This window comes from Dasypus novemcinctus, chromosome 6 (assembly GCF_030445035.2).
Source record: "Dasypus novemcinctus isolate mDasNov1 chromosome 6, mDasNov1.1.hap2, whole genome shotgun sequence".
Lineage (NCBI taxonomy): Eukaryota > Metazoa > Chordata > Mammalia > Cingulata > Dasypodidae > Dasypus > Dasypus novemcinctus.
The window spans coordinates 67,821,795-67,838,318 of NC_080678.1; the positions used below are offsets into that span (position 1 = coordinate 67,821,795).

Here is a 16,524-nt window from a genome sequence, read left to right on the forward strand (position 1 = left end):
TTCCCCAGTGTCTTTTTAAAATTTTATCTTCAAAGTTTTAATTCACAGTGACATCACATACAGAATATAGGGGATTCCCATATACCACAGGCAAGGATGAATCCAGGTTTTGTGGTACTAGAAGTTTATACAATTTAGGGTCCCTCTTTGAGAAAAACAATACAATATTGTGTATACAAAATCAGGAGCAAGGACAAGTGAAGAACTCGTGAAGCTTATACTTCATTAGTTTCCTGGTACATTTGCCTCTCCAGGGGTACTAGGTATCATTTTCCCCATTTTTAAGATAAATCAATTGAATACAAAGAATTTTAGACCATGGAATATAGAAAATAGAGCATAATAGAAAAATCTGTGGACTGTACAATACCAATAGAAAGTAACTTCAATTTCTGAGAGAAGCTGTATATATTTAGACCTTGGAGTAATCAAGATAGGTTTTAAGGAGTTGTGAGATTCAGAACAACTTTAAAGAATAGGTTTCATATATGACTAGATTCATATATATTAAAAAATATTTAAACCTATTCTGAAGGAGGGAATCCAAATATAATTTTTAAAAAAATTATGTACTGGCCATGGGAAACAATTGTTCAAATTAGGAGTTCTGAATATTAAACTTCATTAACTTAATGATAAACACCCCACTTGCAGTGTAGATTTTGTATGCAAATTTATTAATTTGGGGGAGCCATGGAATCTGTTTTCATCATATTGCATAATCTTGCTTTGAAATTAGATGGTGTTGACCACATGCAGTAAAGTAATATTTAAGATGGTACAAAAGTAATTGCGGTTTTACATTGTTAAATTTGCTGTTTGATATTGTCATACATTCTTAAATAAATGTGATTATGTTATACATCGTTTTAATATGCATTTCTTGCTTTATTTTTTTGCTAATAACTTATTACTTGCTCTTTATTTTATATTTATTTTAGACTATGGAAATGATGTTAGTCAAAAAGCAAATTTGAGCAATTTTCTTTTTGAGTTCAAAATGGGTCATAAAGCAGCGGAGACAACTCGCAACATCCATGATGCATTTTGCCCAGGAACTGCTAATGAATGTACAGTATAGTGGTGATTAAAGAAGTTTTGCAAAGGATAGGAGAGCCTTGAAGATGAGAAGCATAGTGGCCAGCCACTGGAAGTTGACAATGACCAATTGAGAGCAATCATCGAAGCTGATCCTCTTACAACTACAGGAGAAGTTGCCAAAGAAGTCAACACCAACCATTCTACTGCGATTCGGCATTGGAAGCAAATTGGAAAGGTGAAAAAGCTTGATAAGTGGGTGCCTCATGAGCTGACCAAAATAAAAAAAATTGTCATTTTGAAGTGTCGTCTTCTCTTATTCTACACAAGAACAATGAACCGTTTCTCGATCAGATTGTGACGTGCAGTGAAAAGTGGACTTTCTACAGCTGGCAATAGCCAATTCAGTGGTTGGATTGAGAAGCTCCAAAGCACTTCCCAAAGCCAAACTTGCACCAGAAAAAGGCCATGGTCACTGTTTGGTGGTGTGCTTCCAGTCTGGTCCACTACAGCTTTCTGAATCCTGGCAAAACCATTACATCTGAGAAGTATGCTCAGCAAATTGATGAGATGCACTGAAAACTGTAGCTCCTACAGCCAGCATTGGTCAACAGAAAGGGCCCAATTCTTCACAACAACGCCCAACCACATTTCACGCAACCAACACTTCAAAAGTTGAATGAATTGGGCTACAAAGTTTTGCCTCATCTGCCATATTCACATGATATCACTTCTTTAAGCATCTCGACAACTTTTTGCAGTGAAAACACCTCCAACAACCAGCAGTATGCAGATAATGCTTTCCAAAAGTTCATCAAATCCTGAAGCACAGATTTTTATGCTACAGGAATATGCAAACTTAATTCTCATTGGCAAAAATGTGTTGATTGTAATGGTTCCTATTTTGATTAATAAAGATGTGTTTGAGCCCAGTTATGATTTAAAATTCATGGTCTGAAACTGCAATTCCTTTTGCACCAACCTAATAGTTCTAAGTATTTTGAGATACTTTTTGATGTATCTTAGTCATATTTGGACTGTTTCCTATATATATTCCTAAATAAATAATAAAGTGCTATTTAAAATAAATGATAGGGAAGCGGACTTGGCCCAATGGATAGGGCATCCGCCTACTACATGGGAGGTCCGTGGTTCAGGCCCTGGGCCTCCTGGACCTGTGTGGGGCTGGCCCATGCGCAGTGCTGATATGCACAGGGTTGCCTTGCCATGCAGGGGTGTGCAGCCTGCCCAGGAATGGCGCCGCACACATGGAGAGCTGATACAACAAGATGACGTAAGAAAGGGAGACACGGATTCCCAATGCCGCAGATAAAGATGGAAGCAGTCACAGAGGAACACACAGCGGATAGACACAGAGAACAGACAGTTCCGGGGGGGGTGGAGGGGGGCAGGGAGGGCAAGGGGAGAGAAAAAAATACGTCTTTAAAAAATTAAAAAATAAATGATAAAAAATAAAAAGCCAAAAACTTGGGGTTAGGAATAAATTACTACAGTTTTAATAGTTTAATATCTTGTACATGAGAGGCATTCTTTCTCTCTCTCTTTCTCTGTATGTGTGTGTGTGTATGTAGTTTGATATGTAAAATGAAATGCCCGTCATAATTTTCCTATGATAAAAATGTCTTTAGTTACCAAAGTGAGAATTAATAAATTAAAACAAGACTCACTAACTAGTTTCTTTATATGTAGAAATTTCATGATGCTGGTTTATTTCATTTATCATTTATAAGATGCTTCAGATCAAGAATAAAAAACCCCAAAAGGATGAGACACATTGGCAAGTCCCCTCAATTTGAAGAGGAAGACTCTGAGTTCTAAAGAATTAGATTCTAATTGTATAGCTAAGGCCATACAACATTGTCAGTAAGAGAATATGGACAAGGTACTAAGCTTCTCTGTTTACTTTAATACATGTTTCACTACACCATGAGGTCCCAACTAATTGTGAGAAAATATTATCAGAAAAGAAGAGTTTCTAGATGTAAGGATATGTGGATATATTTAATTTGAGCATGAGGTGATGGAAAATATTAACTAGTTAATACAGACAAGAAGCTTAAGAAAATGGCACTGGAAGAAAAGTGTAATGTCCTTTAGTTTTCTTAATTTCTTAATAAAGTTAGAAGTGATTTGAGAGAGAATCTAATGCAGACCCACTCTCTTAATTTACAAACAAGAAAACAAGGGTAAGTGATTTGCCCCAAGCAGTACAGATAGTTTTAAAGCAACTGTGGTAAGGCAGCAATGGTACAGTGGTTAACCACCTAAACACCACTGCCAGGCCTCCCCGGGTTGAAAACTTGGTCTTTACATCAGTAATTTGACTTTGGGAAAGTCATACAACCTCTCTGTACCTCAGTTTATCTTATGTTAAAATGGGGATAAATAATAGTACTTAACTCATAGGTTTCTAGGAGGATTCAAAATATGTGCAAAACACTTACACCAGTGCATAAAATGGTAAGTCCTTAAGAAATGTTTCTGTTACTAAGAGGCTTTGATTCAATGCTATATTTAAAGATTGTGTTTTGTAGTTAAGGAAAAGACTTAATATACTATCATTTGCCCTGTTAATTAAAGGGAAAACTGGGACTGGGGCTATTCAACAAACCTCCCCATACCCTAGAATTACAGTCTAGTGGTTTCTCTATAAAAGTGTTTTCTTTTGTTACAGATATCTGATTACCTTTAGAAGATTATCTCTGATTTATCGCATCAACATCTGCCAAAGGTTTTTCAACTTTATTCTCTGAATAGTTTTAGTATTCTTCGAGTAGTGAGGCAAAGTTAAAAAAAAACAAAATTAACCTCATCTTTAAAACATGTTTAATAAAATGCCATCATTTTATCTTTGCAGGTGCAGTTTTAGTTTTATAAGAAGAGATTTAAAAAGTTTTGATATTCATTTTTTTACACATACTTTGAGTAACTGTACATTAGACATCGAATGATTTCTACTTTTTCATTTGCTGTCATTTGCTAATGTTTTAGTTCAACTTCAGGATCTAGTGATCATATCTGTTTTAAAATTGATTAGACAATTTAACTTGGAATTTAACATGAGATATGGCTGAAAGAGATAAGCCTATAAATAGGAGTGTGAAGCATAGTCTTGCATTGCTTCTGATGTCAGTGAAGCCAGAATTCTGTGTTTATTCCATAAACTCGGGAATCTAGTGTGATATGTGAAAGTTTAGCATCACAAGAGAAACTCAAAACTCTATCATTGAGCATTGGGCATTGGAAATTGACTACATTCTAATACTTTTGAACGTTGGTGTCTTCACCTTCAAAGTTTGAAATTTCAGAGTGGTCATATTCTTTTGCTTTTGACAAGATAAGTTGCCTTTACAGACGGTGACAGATTGTTCTTTGTAGAACTGTTTTCTTAATATTTTAACAGTTGAATATCTACATCTTCCATTGTAACTCCTATCTTTCGGGGTAATGAGAAACTGTGAGAAAACTTCGGTATCAAGAGGTTTCAAGAACCTTGCATCTAGTTCAGTGAATGCAGAGTCTCATCATTGGTGAAGTATTAAACTGTATCTTGTAAAACTTCCTTGACAAATGAATTAGAATTCCCTTAATAAAAAAAGTACTATCACATGGATTTAAAACAAACGCAGGAACTGTAATCACAGAATAATTATAAATTTTAAGATTTGATTTTGGGATGAAGTGCTATTTAGGTACAACAGGTATTGAGGAAATGCTTTTTTAAAAATCTTCATAATTTAGATGTAAAATAACTGAAAAAGGTGCAGTTAATTAGGAAGTACTGTAAGCATAAATGCAGGAGAGAAATAATTTTAAAAGAGTGTTTTAAGGATTAGATATCTAGAGAAGAGGTAACAAAAGTGATGTATTGTACAAAAATCAAAACTAGAGGCCTGTGAACAGAAAGAATGCAACAAGCAGGCAAGCTGTAAGGTTAAATAACACCTTAAAGACAGGAAATTAGATGTGATATGCAAAGTAATTTGGTTAAAAAATAAAAAGATAGAATATATTTGAGAGATAATCATGAAGTAATTTAGAGATTATTTATATTCAAATGTTACATCAAAATTAGGAGAGCATAGCCTCTTTGAGCATGTATGGATTGATTTTAAAACATATGCATATATCTGGACACTAATGAATGTCAGTAAATTGGGGAAATTTGAAGAGAAAAACAATCATTAGTTATCACTGGAGGCATTGGTATTCTGGAATGAATTTGAAAAGTTGTGTATTAATTCAGCTAAAAAGTTGAGTGAATTAATACTGCCCTTTCTATCAACGTAATGTTAAATCGGCTAAAACTTCCTGAGTATCTACTACATGCCAGGGACTATAATAAATGTTTTGTATATCTCATTTAATACTCACTGTTTCTATGAGGAAAAAGAGACTTAGTAGATTTCCTTGAGGTCAGACAGCTATGTGGCATAGTTAGACTACAAATCCATGTCTGTCTGTCTAGTGCTCATACTCTTAACTACCATGTAATTAATAGATATTTAAAGAAAAAAAAATGAGTACGAATGAACAAAGATATTCCATCCAAATTAATATATTATACTTATTAAGTAAAATAAAATCATTTTTCATCGAGGAAGACTTTGCTCCCTAATGAAGCTATACCGGTCATAAACATATATGTGGCATCAAGATAAAGCAAAAGTTTTAGAAACGTAAGTGAAGTTCATTGAAACACAGTGGTACAAAGGCACTTCAAGCAGACAAGAACAAAATAAGGATGGGAAGGTTCTGAGTAATATAATGAGGAAATTTTTAGTAAATTAGTAAATTTGTACATAAATTGTACCCTAAACATCTACATTTTTTCAAGCGATTGTAGAACATTAAAATCAAATATAATTATTAGCCCAAAAACCTCTCAATTCTAAAATGTCAAAACGGAAAATTGAACAGATCTTACTCTCTGAATACAAGGCTATAAATCTACAGATAAATAACAAAAACCCAAAGGAAAAGAAGAGCCACTTATATTTTTAAAAATAATCATTATTATCTTATATAATTCTTGGGCCAAATTAAAAATCAATGTGTAACATAGGAAAACATAAGATGGAGGAAATAAGTATAATGGGAAAAAAAACCTTTCAGAATCCAGGCAAAGTTCTTATGAAAAATATTTTTAAATGTTTTCATTCTTGACACATTAACTGGCATTAAGTTTAAGAACAAAAGGGATAACAAAACAAACTTGAGAAAAGCTAGAGGTAGAAATTAAAGAATTTAACATTTAGTTAGAAAGAGAAAAGCTGTGTAAACCAAAAAAAAAAAAAAATCTGTTTATCTTTACAAGTAAAATCCTAAGCTGCTAGCTAGTTTATTTAATAAAAAAGGGAGAGTACATGTACACAGAGAATACAAAAGGAGCTATCATCACATATCACAAAAGGCAGCGTAAGAGAAAAATAGTCTTCATTTGTTGATTTATTACTGTGTCTGGCACCATGTATAACTATATTTAAATGCCTTATCCTTCATCTTCTAAGTTCTCTTTTCAGATGTAGCATGTGTCTTGCATGAGTTTGTTAAAATGTCTTTATACTATTATTTTCAACCTTTCTCCTACCCCCACATTTTTGGAAGGATTGGGGAAGAAGGGGAGATAATAGCATGTGGTCAGTCCATCATGTTAATTCCTGATATTTAAATTATTACTATTATCCCTTGTCACAACAAAATGAATCAAATTTGATTAATTTTTCCAAGGCCAAAGCTAGGAAGTAGGGACTTAGATTTCAAACCAGGCAGTCTAATTTCCAGAGGCTTTACTCCGTAAAAATAAAATTGTACAAATCTATTCTAATATATTTGAAAATCTCCTTGAAACTGGCAAATGCTGATCCTCTTCAGGGTTCCATACTCCAACGGGCAAATTTTCTGTTGGTTTCCCCTTTGTAGATGCTTAGATTATAACTTCCTCAGCTTTGTTAAATTAGTTATCACTCCTCTATCTACCATGTATCTTCCCAAAGGTTTTTGAAACTCACCGTAATCTTTATCTCTTTGCTTACTTTTGTAGGCTCATACATTTTTCCATTTCCTTTATTTTTTACATTTTGCAGGGTTTAGAGAAATAGAAGGAATAAAGTCCTGTTATAAAGCTTTCGTTTTTAAGGGAACTTAGCCAAGATGATTCTGGATGATTTCGAGGACAGTTCTTTGTGATTTCCAGGAATAAATACACTTCCGCCATTTTAATTATTCCAGAACACCAAAAAAGAAGATACTGCTTCCTTCCTAATTATTATATCAAGTTAGCATAATCCTGGTATCAATACCTGACAAAGCACAGAAAAAAAAATTACAGAGGAACATTCTGGTTTTAAAAACAAGATAGGAATAGTCATTGCCTAGAGGAAAATATTAAAAGTCAAAAATTTTTTTTTCTACTTATTTTGCCATGGGACTTTTTCCCATGGTGCATCCTCAAGCTGTAGACTGTTAAATACATCCATTAGATGACTTACATGCACTAGATCCACTGCAGTCTGGCCAAGGATATGCCAAACAGGGTAGAGTTAAGAAGAAGTAAGTAAAATGTTTCATTGCAGAATCAAAAGGAAACTTACAAAATGAAGAGGAGAATGGCAGTTCTTCAGAAGATGGCATACAGAGCCAGGTACAACCATGGAAGTCCTTAGAAGACAGCAACCCAGAGAATGACAGGACTAGCAGAGTACAAGTTAAATAAATACAATGATGACTACCTAAATGCTGAGATTCTTGGTGACTTCTCTTGGGTCTTACAGTATGTGAGAGTAATGATCAAGTCTCTTATGTTATCCTGAAGATAAAGGATACAATAAGAATGTGAACATTTCTTAATAGCAGTCTCATAGTTTGTGAACAGGGCCATGCATTTTTCAAAAAAATCACTTTTATTGATACATATTAATAGAACATAAATCCATCCAAAGTGTACAATCAGTGATATTTGGTATAATCACATAGTTGTGTATTCATCGCTCCAATCATTTTTTAAAGCATTTTCATTATTCCCCAGTAACAATAATAAACAAAACCTCATCACCTCTCAAGCTCTCTATACTTCCCTGGCTATACATAGTTGCTATTCTGTTTCCTTTTCCCTAGTATATTTGCATTTATATTTTGTGAAAATGGTCTTATATATGCATTATCAACCATATTTTTATATGACGTTTCACTGTTCTACAGTCCCATGTTACATTTTTAAGCTTTCCTTCTAGTGATATATATCACCTCAGACTTACCCTTTTAACCATTGTCATACCTATGTAATAGTTCTGTTAGTTAGAAACACTGTGACATGCTTTCACCGTTTTTATTCATTTCCAAAGATTTACAAACAACCTTTTTATCAATTCTGCACAGATTAAATCTCAGCTTTCCATTCTCTGCCCCACTGTTTTCTGGTGACCTATATTTGAATTATTAACTCTATGAGTTTACATAATATATTTAGTTCATAATAGCACAGTCATACAGTATTTGTACTTTTATGTCTGGCTTGCTTCACTCAGCATAATGTCCTCCAGGTTCAACCATGTTGTCATATGACTTCATTTCTTCTTCTGTATAATATTGTATTGTGTATATACACCGCAATTTGTTTATTCGTTCATCGCCTGGGTTTTTCCAACCTTTGGCAATTGTGAATAATGCCGCTATGAACATCTAATTACTTCATGTCATTGCTCTCAGTTCTTCTGTGTATATACGTAGTAATGGTATTGCTAGGTCCCGTGGCAAGTCTTTATTCAACTTCCTTAGGAATTGTCAAACAGTCCTCCACAGTAGCTGTACCATTCTATTAATACATTCCCACCAACAGTGAATAAGCATTTCTCTCTCTTCACATGCTCTCCTTCACTTATAGTTTTCTGACTTTTGAATAGTAGCCATTCTAATAAGTGTGAAATGATAGCTCATTGTAGTTTTTATTTGCATTTCCCTAATCACTAGTGATGTTGAGCATTTTTCATGTGTTTCTTCACCATTTATATTTCTTTTTTGAACCACTGTCTTCCTTTCCAAGTCTTTTGCTCATTTTTTAATCAAATATTTTTTCATTGATCAGTTGTATGATTTCTTTATACGTCATGGATATTAAACCCTTATCAGATATGAAATTACCAAATATATTCCCCCATTGAGTTGACTACCTTTTAACCCTTTTGACAAAGACCTTTGAGGACAAAAGTGTTTAATTTTGAGGAGGTTCCATTTATCTAGTTTTTTCTTTTGCTGTTTGTGCTTTGGGTATAAGGTTTAAGAAACTGCTGTCTACCACAAGATCTTGAAGTTGTATTCCTACATTTTCTTCTAGGAATTCTATGATTGTCGCTTTTATATTTAGGAGCTTGGTCCATTTTGAGTTAATTTTTGTATAAGGTGTGCAGTAGGAATCTTCTTACTTTTGGCTATGGCTGTCCAGTTCTCCCAGCACCATTCGTTGAATAGACCGTTCTGACTCAGCTGGTGAGGGCTTGACAGCATTGTCAAAAATTGCTTAACTATAGAAGTGAGGGTCTATTTCTGGGTTCTTGATTTGGTTCCTTTTGTCAGTCTGTCTGTCTTCATGCCAGTACCATGCTCTTAGTACCACTGTAGCTAAGAAATATGTTTTAAAGTCAGGAAGTGAGAGTCTACCAAGTTCATTCTTCTTTTTTAAGATCTTTTTGGCTATTTAGGGCCTCTTACCCTTCCACATAAATTTAATAATTGGCTTTTCCAGTTCTGCAAAAAGGCTTTTGGGATTTTTATTGGGATTGTGTTGAATCTGTAAATAAGAGTGGGTAGAACTGACATCTTAATGATATTTAGTATTCCAATCCATGAACATGGAATTTTCTTCCATTTATTTAAGTTTTCTTTGATTTCTTTTAGCCATATTTTGTAAGTTTTTGAATACAGTTCCTTTATGTCCAGGATTAAGCTTATTCCTAAATATTTGTTTCTTTTTGTCACTATTATAAATCAAATTTTTTTCTAATTTCCTCCTCAGATTGCACATCAGTAGTGTATAGAAATGCTATTAATTTTTTTTGTATTAGTCTTGTATCCCCCCCTTTGCTGACTTCATTCATCTATTCTAACATCTGTGTTGTGGATTTTCAGGATTTTCTGTATATAGGATTGTATCATCAGTGAATAGTGCAAGTTTTACTTCTTCCTTTTCTGTTTGGGTACCTCTTATTACTTTATCTAACCTAATTGCTCTCGCTAGACTTCTAGCACAGTATTGAGTTCAATGCTAGATGTAGGTTTTTCATATATGCACTTTACCATGTTGAGGATGTTTCCTTCTATTCTTATCTTTTGGAGTGTTTTTATCAAGAAAGAGTGCTGTACTTTGTTAAATCCCTTTTCTGCATCATTCAAGAGGATCATGTGATTTTTTTCTTCAATTTATTAATGGGGTGAATTATACTAATTGATTTTCTTGTGTTGAATCACCCTGCATACCTGGAATAAAACCCATTTGATTGCGGTATATAATTCCTTTAATGTGCTTTTGGATTCAGTTTGCAAGAATTTTCTTAAGGATATTTGCATCTATATTCATTAGAGATATTTATTTGTCTGTAATTTTCTTTTTTGGTAGCATCTTTATCTGGTTTTGGTATTACGGTGATGTTGGCATCATAGAATGAGTTTAGTAGTGTTATTTCCTGTTCAGTGTTTTGGAAGAGGGAAGCAGTTGTGGCTCAACTGATAGAGCATCCACCTACCATATGGAGGGTCCAGGGTTTGATACCAGGACTTCCTGACCAGTGTGATGAGCTGGCCCATGCGCAGTGCTGCCGCACGCAAAGGGTGCCATGCCACGCCTGGGTGTCCCCCACATAGGGGTGCCCCATGTGCAAGGAGTGTAACCTGCAAGGAGAGCTGCCCTGTGTGAAAAAAAGCACAGCCCCGCCCAGGTGTGGCGCCGCACACACGAGCTGACGCAGCAAGATGACGCAACAACAACAAAAAAAGTAACACAGTTTCCTGGTGCCGCATGACAAGAATGCAAGTGGACACAGAAGAACACACAGTGAATGGACACAAAGAGCAGACAACGGGGGCGGGGGGGGAGGGGAGAGAAATAAAGTAGGTCTTAAAAAAATTTTTTTTGTAAGAGGTTGAACAAGATTGGTATTAAATTGTCTTTGAATGATTGGTAGAAGTTACCTGTGAAGTCATCCAGTCCTGGGCTTGTCATCATTTGTGATTGGTTTAATGAGGTGTTCTATTTCTTCTAGGATCGATGTAAGTGGTTTGTGTGTTTCAGGAATTCGTCCATCTCATCTACCTAGTCTAGTTTATTGGCATATAGTTGTTCATAGTATCCTCTTATTATCTTTTTTATTTCTGCAGGTTCAGTGGTAATGTTCCCCCATCTCATTTCTGATTTTACTCTGTTGGCCAGGTTCTCTCTCTTGTCTATTTCTTTTTTTTTATAGCTCTTCTTTGATATTTGGTTCAACCTTTCTAAGCCTTTAAAATTGCCTAGTTTAAGTTATTAAAAATTGGCCATACACTCACTAATGGGGTGCACATTTTCTCCCTGGAGTTTGGGTTAAGAGAGGCCTAAAAGCAGTTTTTCTCAGTGCAATTTCCAGACTGGCCAGCAAATGACACTCATGGGTGCACCTTTCCACCAAAGTGTTTCTTTCAGTCTCCGCTCTCCTGTGTTTTGGTCTGTCCAGAGCTGAGATTCAAAGTGGGTGTTGCTGGCTGAATTCACTGCAGAGAAGACCCCCAACTCTTGTAACAGCTGACAGGGAGAAAAATGCTTGTTCCCCTCTCGTTTGGCTGCAATGAACCAGGGGTGTTACCCTGGCTTAGTATCTTTGGGGTGGGGGAAGGGAGCCCCTCCTGTGTGCCCCAGGGGTTCGGTAACTTAGATTTGTTGTTTCGGGTTCCTTGGTTCTCTGTCCCTCACCCTCCTGGGAGTTATGTGGCACTGTCCTGGTCTGTTGACCCCGAAAATGTCCCTTGGACAGCTTTTGGCCCTTTCTCCTTTGTTTTTGTGAGAAAGTTGAACCCTGCCTGCCTACTCTGATGCCATCTTCCTGGAACTTGACCCAGTGCATTTTTGAACTGCATTACTTTCAAAACAGAACCCAGAAATAGACCTACACAGATGCCCAACACCAAAAACAATTCATTGGAAGAAAGATAAACTTTGCAACAAGTGGGTGCTAGAGTATTTGGACATGGATAGGCAAAAAAAAAAAAAAAAAGAACCTGGACCTAAACCTCTCACTTTACAGAAAAACTCAAAATGGATCACAGACCTAAGTGTAAAATGTAGAATCATAAAATTTTTAAGAATGAAAAACAGGAGAAAATCTTCAGGGTCTAGGACTAAGCAAAGAGTTCTTAGACTTATGGGAAACGGACTTTGGCCCAGTGGTTAGGGCGTCCGTCTACCATATGGGAGGTCCGCGGTTCAAACCCCGGTCCTCCTTGAGCCGTGTGGAGCTGGCCATGCGCAGTGCTGATGAGCGCAAGGAGTGCCGTGCCACGCAAGAGTGTCCCCCGCGTGGAGGAGCCCCACGTGCAAGGAGTGCGCCCGTGAGGAAAGCCGCCCAGCGTGAAAAGAAAGAGCAGCCTGCCCAGGAATGGCGCCGCCCACACTTCCCGTGCCGCTGACGACAACAGAAGCGACAAAGAAACAAGACGCAGCAAATAGACACCAAGAACAGACAACCAGGGGAGGGGGGGAAATTAAATAAATAAATAAATCTTTAAAAAAAAAAAAAGAGTTCTTAGACTTAAACTGAAAGGGAAATCCATAAAAGAAAAAAATGATAAATTATACCCCATCAAAATTTAAAATGTTTGCTCTGTGAAAGACCCTGTTGTGAAACAAATTACAAACAGAAAATAGTTGCAAACCACATATCCAACAAAGGTCTTTGTATCAGAAATGTGTAAAGAACTCTCAAAATTCAACACTAAAATTTCAAACAATCCAATTAGAAAATGGTCAAAGGATAGGAATAGATATTTCACCAAAGAGAATTACCCAGATGAGCAAATAAGCGCATGAAAAGATTTTAAACACCATTAGCTATTAAGGAAATACAAATTAAAACCACTATGAGATATCACAATAATGACAAGAACAAATCCTGGCAAAGTTGCGGAAAAACTGGATTACTGATACATTGTTTGTGGGAATGTAAAATGGCACAGCCCTCTGGAAAATAGGTTATTAGTTTCTTTTAAAGCTTAAAGTATACTTACCGTATGACTGAACAATTATATCTTGGTCATTTATCCCAAAGAAATGAAGACTTACATTTTTGCAAAAACCTGTTTATATGAAAGTTTATTCATAATAGTTCCAAGCTGAAAACAAACCAAATGTACATAAGTAGATGAAACGTTAAATAAATTGTGTAACATACCTACCATGGAACACTACTCAGGAAAAAAGCAACAAACTATTGATGCAAGCAGCTACCTGGATGGACCTCAAGGGAATTATGCCAGGCGAAAAAATGAACCTAATAAGTTTACATACTGTGTATATTTATATAACATTCTTGTAGTAACAAAATTATGGATATGGAAAACAGAGTAGTGATTACCAGGGGTTAGGGTTTTGGGAGGAGAGAAAGGATAGGTGTAGCCATAAAGGGATAGCAAGAGGGAGCCTTGTGGTGAGAGAATACTTTCACATCTTCATTATAGTGGTATTTACATGAAGCTACATATGTGATAAAATTGCATAGAATTACACACACACACACACACACAAGTTCAGGTATAACTGGTGAAATCTGAAAAAGCTCTGTGGATTATACCAATGTGTCAATTTCATGTTTTTGATATTGTACTATAGTTATGAAAGATGCTAACTTTGGGGTAGGAGAGCTGAAGGGTACACAGGACCTCCCTGTACATTTTTGCAACTTCTTGTAAATCTGTAACTAATTCAAAATAAAAAAAATAAATTCAACATCAGAAAAGTTCTAATGTAAAAGATTTCAATATTTGCCTACCAAAACATTAATTTTAAAATAACAAGTGGATTTTAAAGGTCACAAAAATATAGGCACTCCAACACTAGCTGGAAATACAAATTGGCAAAAGTAAATATGATTTAGCAGTTGTACTTCTTGGTTTTCATTGTATAGTGTTGACTGAAATGTGATTACAGGATCTTGGCAATACTTCTTGGGAGAAGAAGGTGAAAAGAAAGGGGAAGGTGCCCTTTGGAAACTGTTCAGTGAAGATTAAAGAAAGAAAGGAAAATGTAAGATACTTTGATACTAAAGAAAATTAAGATCAAAGGACATGCAACTCCTTTCCCACCAACTTAATGAAAACCTAAACTATACTACACTGATGGGAGAGGGAGAACTTAAATTAGGAATCTCATAACTAATCCAAACTGCCAATAGTCATTGTCTATATCAAGTTACTATATGAAGAAAACAGAAAAGGAAATAAAATACTACAAACTGAATTAATAAGTATTGTCAAAAAATCTTCAGGTGGATATGAAAAAAACACCTCAAATCAATTTTTAAAAAGAACAGAAATGAATGAAAAAGAAACAGTAAGACATGAAACAAGGGTTGATTGAACTTGGAAAAGAAATAGAATAGAAAGGAAGGCCCTGAAACCTGTCAAATCTTCTTTACACACATGCTAGTAACCAGAGCTCCTTGTAAACAGGTTAATGATATTTACTGCCAAAAAGTTAATGGAGTCCTTATTTATAAAATGTTTTAGCAAGATATACTTGATCTTATTGTAAATAAACCTGGAATTTAGAAATTTATAGAATGTCTCACTGGAAAAAGCCAAGTAAACTATATATTTAATGGAATATAAGAGATGTTTTATAGCCAAAATGGCTCCCTTGGTGTAAATGGAATTCCCCCATACTACATATGTTAAATTTCAACTAATATAGAGGAGTTGCATTAACAGTTTCAGTCTTTTCCATGTTTTGCCTATGTCTTGCAATTGCCTTTGTCCTTTGACTTATTAGGAAAATCTTATTTGATGATCTAACCCTTAGTGGTATATAGGAGACTGGGTGGAAACAGGGATGGGCAGGTGACACTTATCAGAGTATGCCTTTTTGTGTAGGTTTTGTGTTTTTTTTTTGAAACAATGTTAATTGTGTGTACATTCAAAATAAATGAAAAACTGCATTTAAAATAACATAATGGGAGGAAAAATGAGACCAAGTAAATCTTGCTATTATATTTTTCTATACTTAATTATGGAATTTTCAAACAGAAAAAGATCAGTTGGCTAAAGTAATGCCTGTCAGATTTCTGTGCTATATTTTTCCCTTTATACTTAGTATTTTGTGGAGAAATACTTTGAGACTATGTAAATATCCTGCTCCACATCAAACTTTTATCCCACTAGTATTGGCATCAAATGATAATTCTTCCCTGAAACTGTATGTTTGCCAAATGGTGGTTTTCTAATTCCATCATTCCATCTACATTTATTAGTCGTGTTCTCCTATAAGAAAAAGCTTGTCCCCCTTCCATTGGTTTATTTATAACAGCAAAAGTTCATCAATTTCTGTTTTATTCGGTGGATTACTATCAGTGTCAGCTGGGTTTTCTGGCATGTCACCATTATTGTTTGTGCACTTTCTTTCTTTCTACCATGAAAATGTTCTAAGCTTATTTTATATTTTCCTGTCCCAGCTGTGAAGCCAGCCATTTCTCTAAAAAGTTGTGATTCATTTTAGTGAAGAATGGAATTTAGGAACTAAGGTCTGAGTACTAGTTGTGCTCATTCCTAATAGAATGCCATTGGTTATAGGGCCCTGTGGCAGTTTGAGATTATTTTATGAATTCCAAAAAGAGAAAGGTTATGTTTGCAAACGAATCTTTTCCTCTGGCTATCATACCCTTTGATTGTATTAAATTCAGTTGAGGGGGCTTTGATTAGATTACTGGTTAAGAGTAGGGCTTTTGATTTGACTACTTCAGTGGGTGTGACTCAGGGTGAATGCCTACCCCCTTGCTGTGTCTGTAATAAATGGACACTCGCTCAGACACAGAGAGAGAGAGTGCTGTCATTTTTTATCCTACCATGTAACAGAAAGGAGAAGCCCTGGAGAGAGATGGGCCATCCAACTGATGATTTATAGCTGATCGTGGGAAGCAAGTAGAACAGCTGAGACTGATATAGAAGGCCAGAAAAAAACAAGTCCTATGCCAGGAGAAAGAGGACTACAGGATCATTTAAGCACGATTCCTCAAGAGGCTGACCCACTGAACTGAAGAGGAAGCCCTGAAGGGAAAGAGAGACCAGGCAGAGCTCATGCGCCATCTTTCTTCAACATATGGCAGCTGACTTTGGTGAGAAAGCACTTCTTCTCTCTTGAATTGGACTTTCCACAGCCTTGGGACTATAAGCTTTTACCCTGCATAAATACCCTTTATAAAAGCCAACATATTTCTGGTACTTTGCATCAGCACC

General features: G+C 35.6%; 1 protein-coding gene across 8 annotated transcripts in view; it reads left to right on the forward strand.

Moving 5' to 3' along the window:
- Positions 1 to 16,524, forward strand: part of PHYHIPL (phytanoyl-CoA 2-hydroxylase interacting protein like) — a 263,987-nt gene that overhangs the window by 231,885 nt on the left and 15,578 nt on the right. For 2 of the 8 annotated variants that reach the window (XM_071215803.1, XM_071215802.1), the window contains one exon: positions 3,734 to 3,790. The exons of 4 other annotated variants lie outside the window; for them this stretch is intronic. Coding sequence is in view for 1 of the 4 variants with exons in the window: in XM_058298883.2 (XP_058154866.1) it covers positions 4,571 to 4,589 (19 nt within the window). In the remaining 3 variants the exon portion in view is untranslated. Of the gene's footprint in view, positions 1 to 3,733; positions 3,791 to 4,462; positions 4,590 to 14,224; positions 14,321 to 16,524 lie in introns of those variants that run through there. 2 more of the 8 variants (XM_058298883.2, XM_058298886.2) reach the window with 2 other exon arrangements.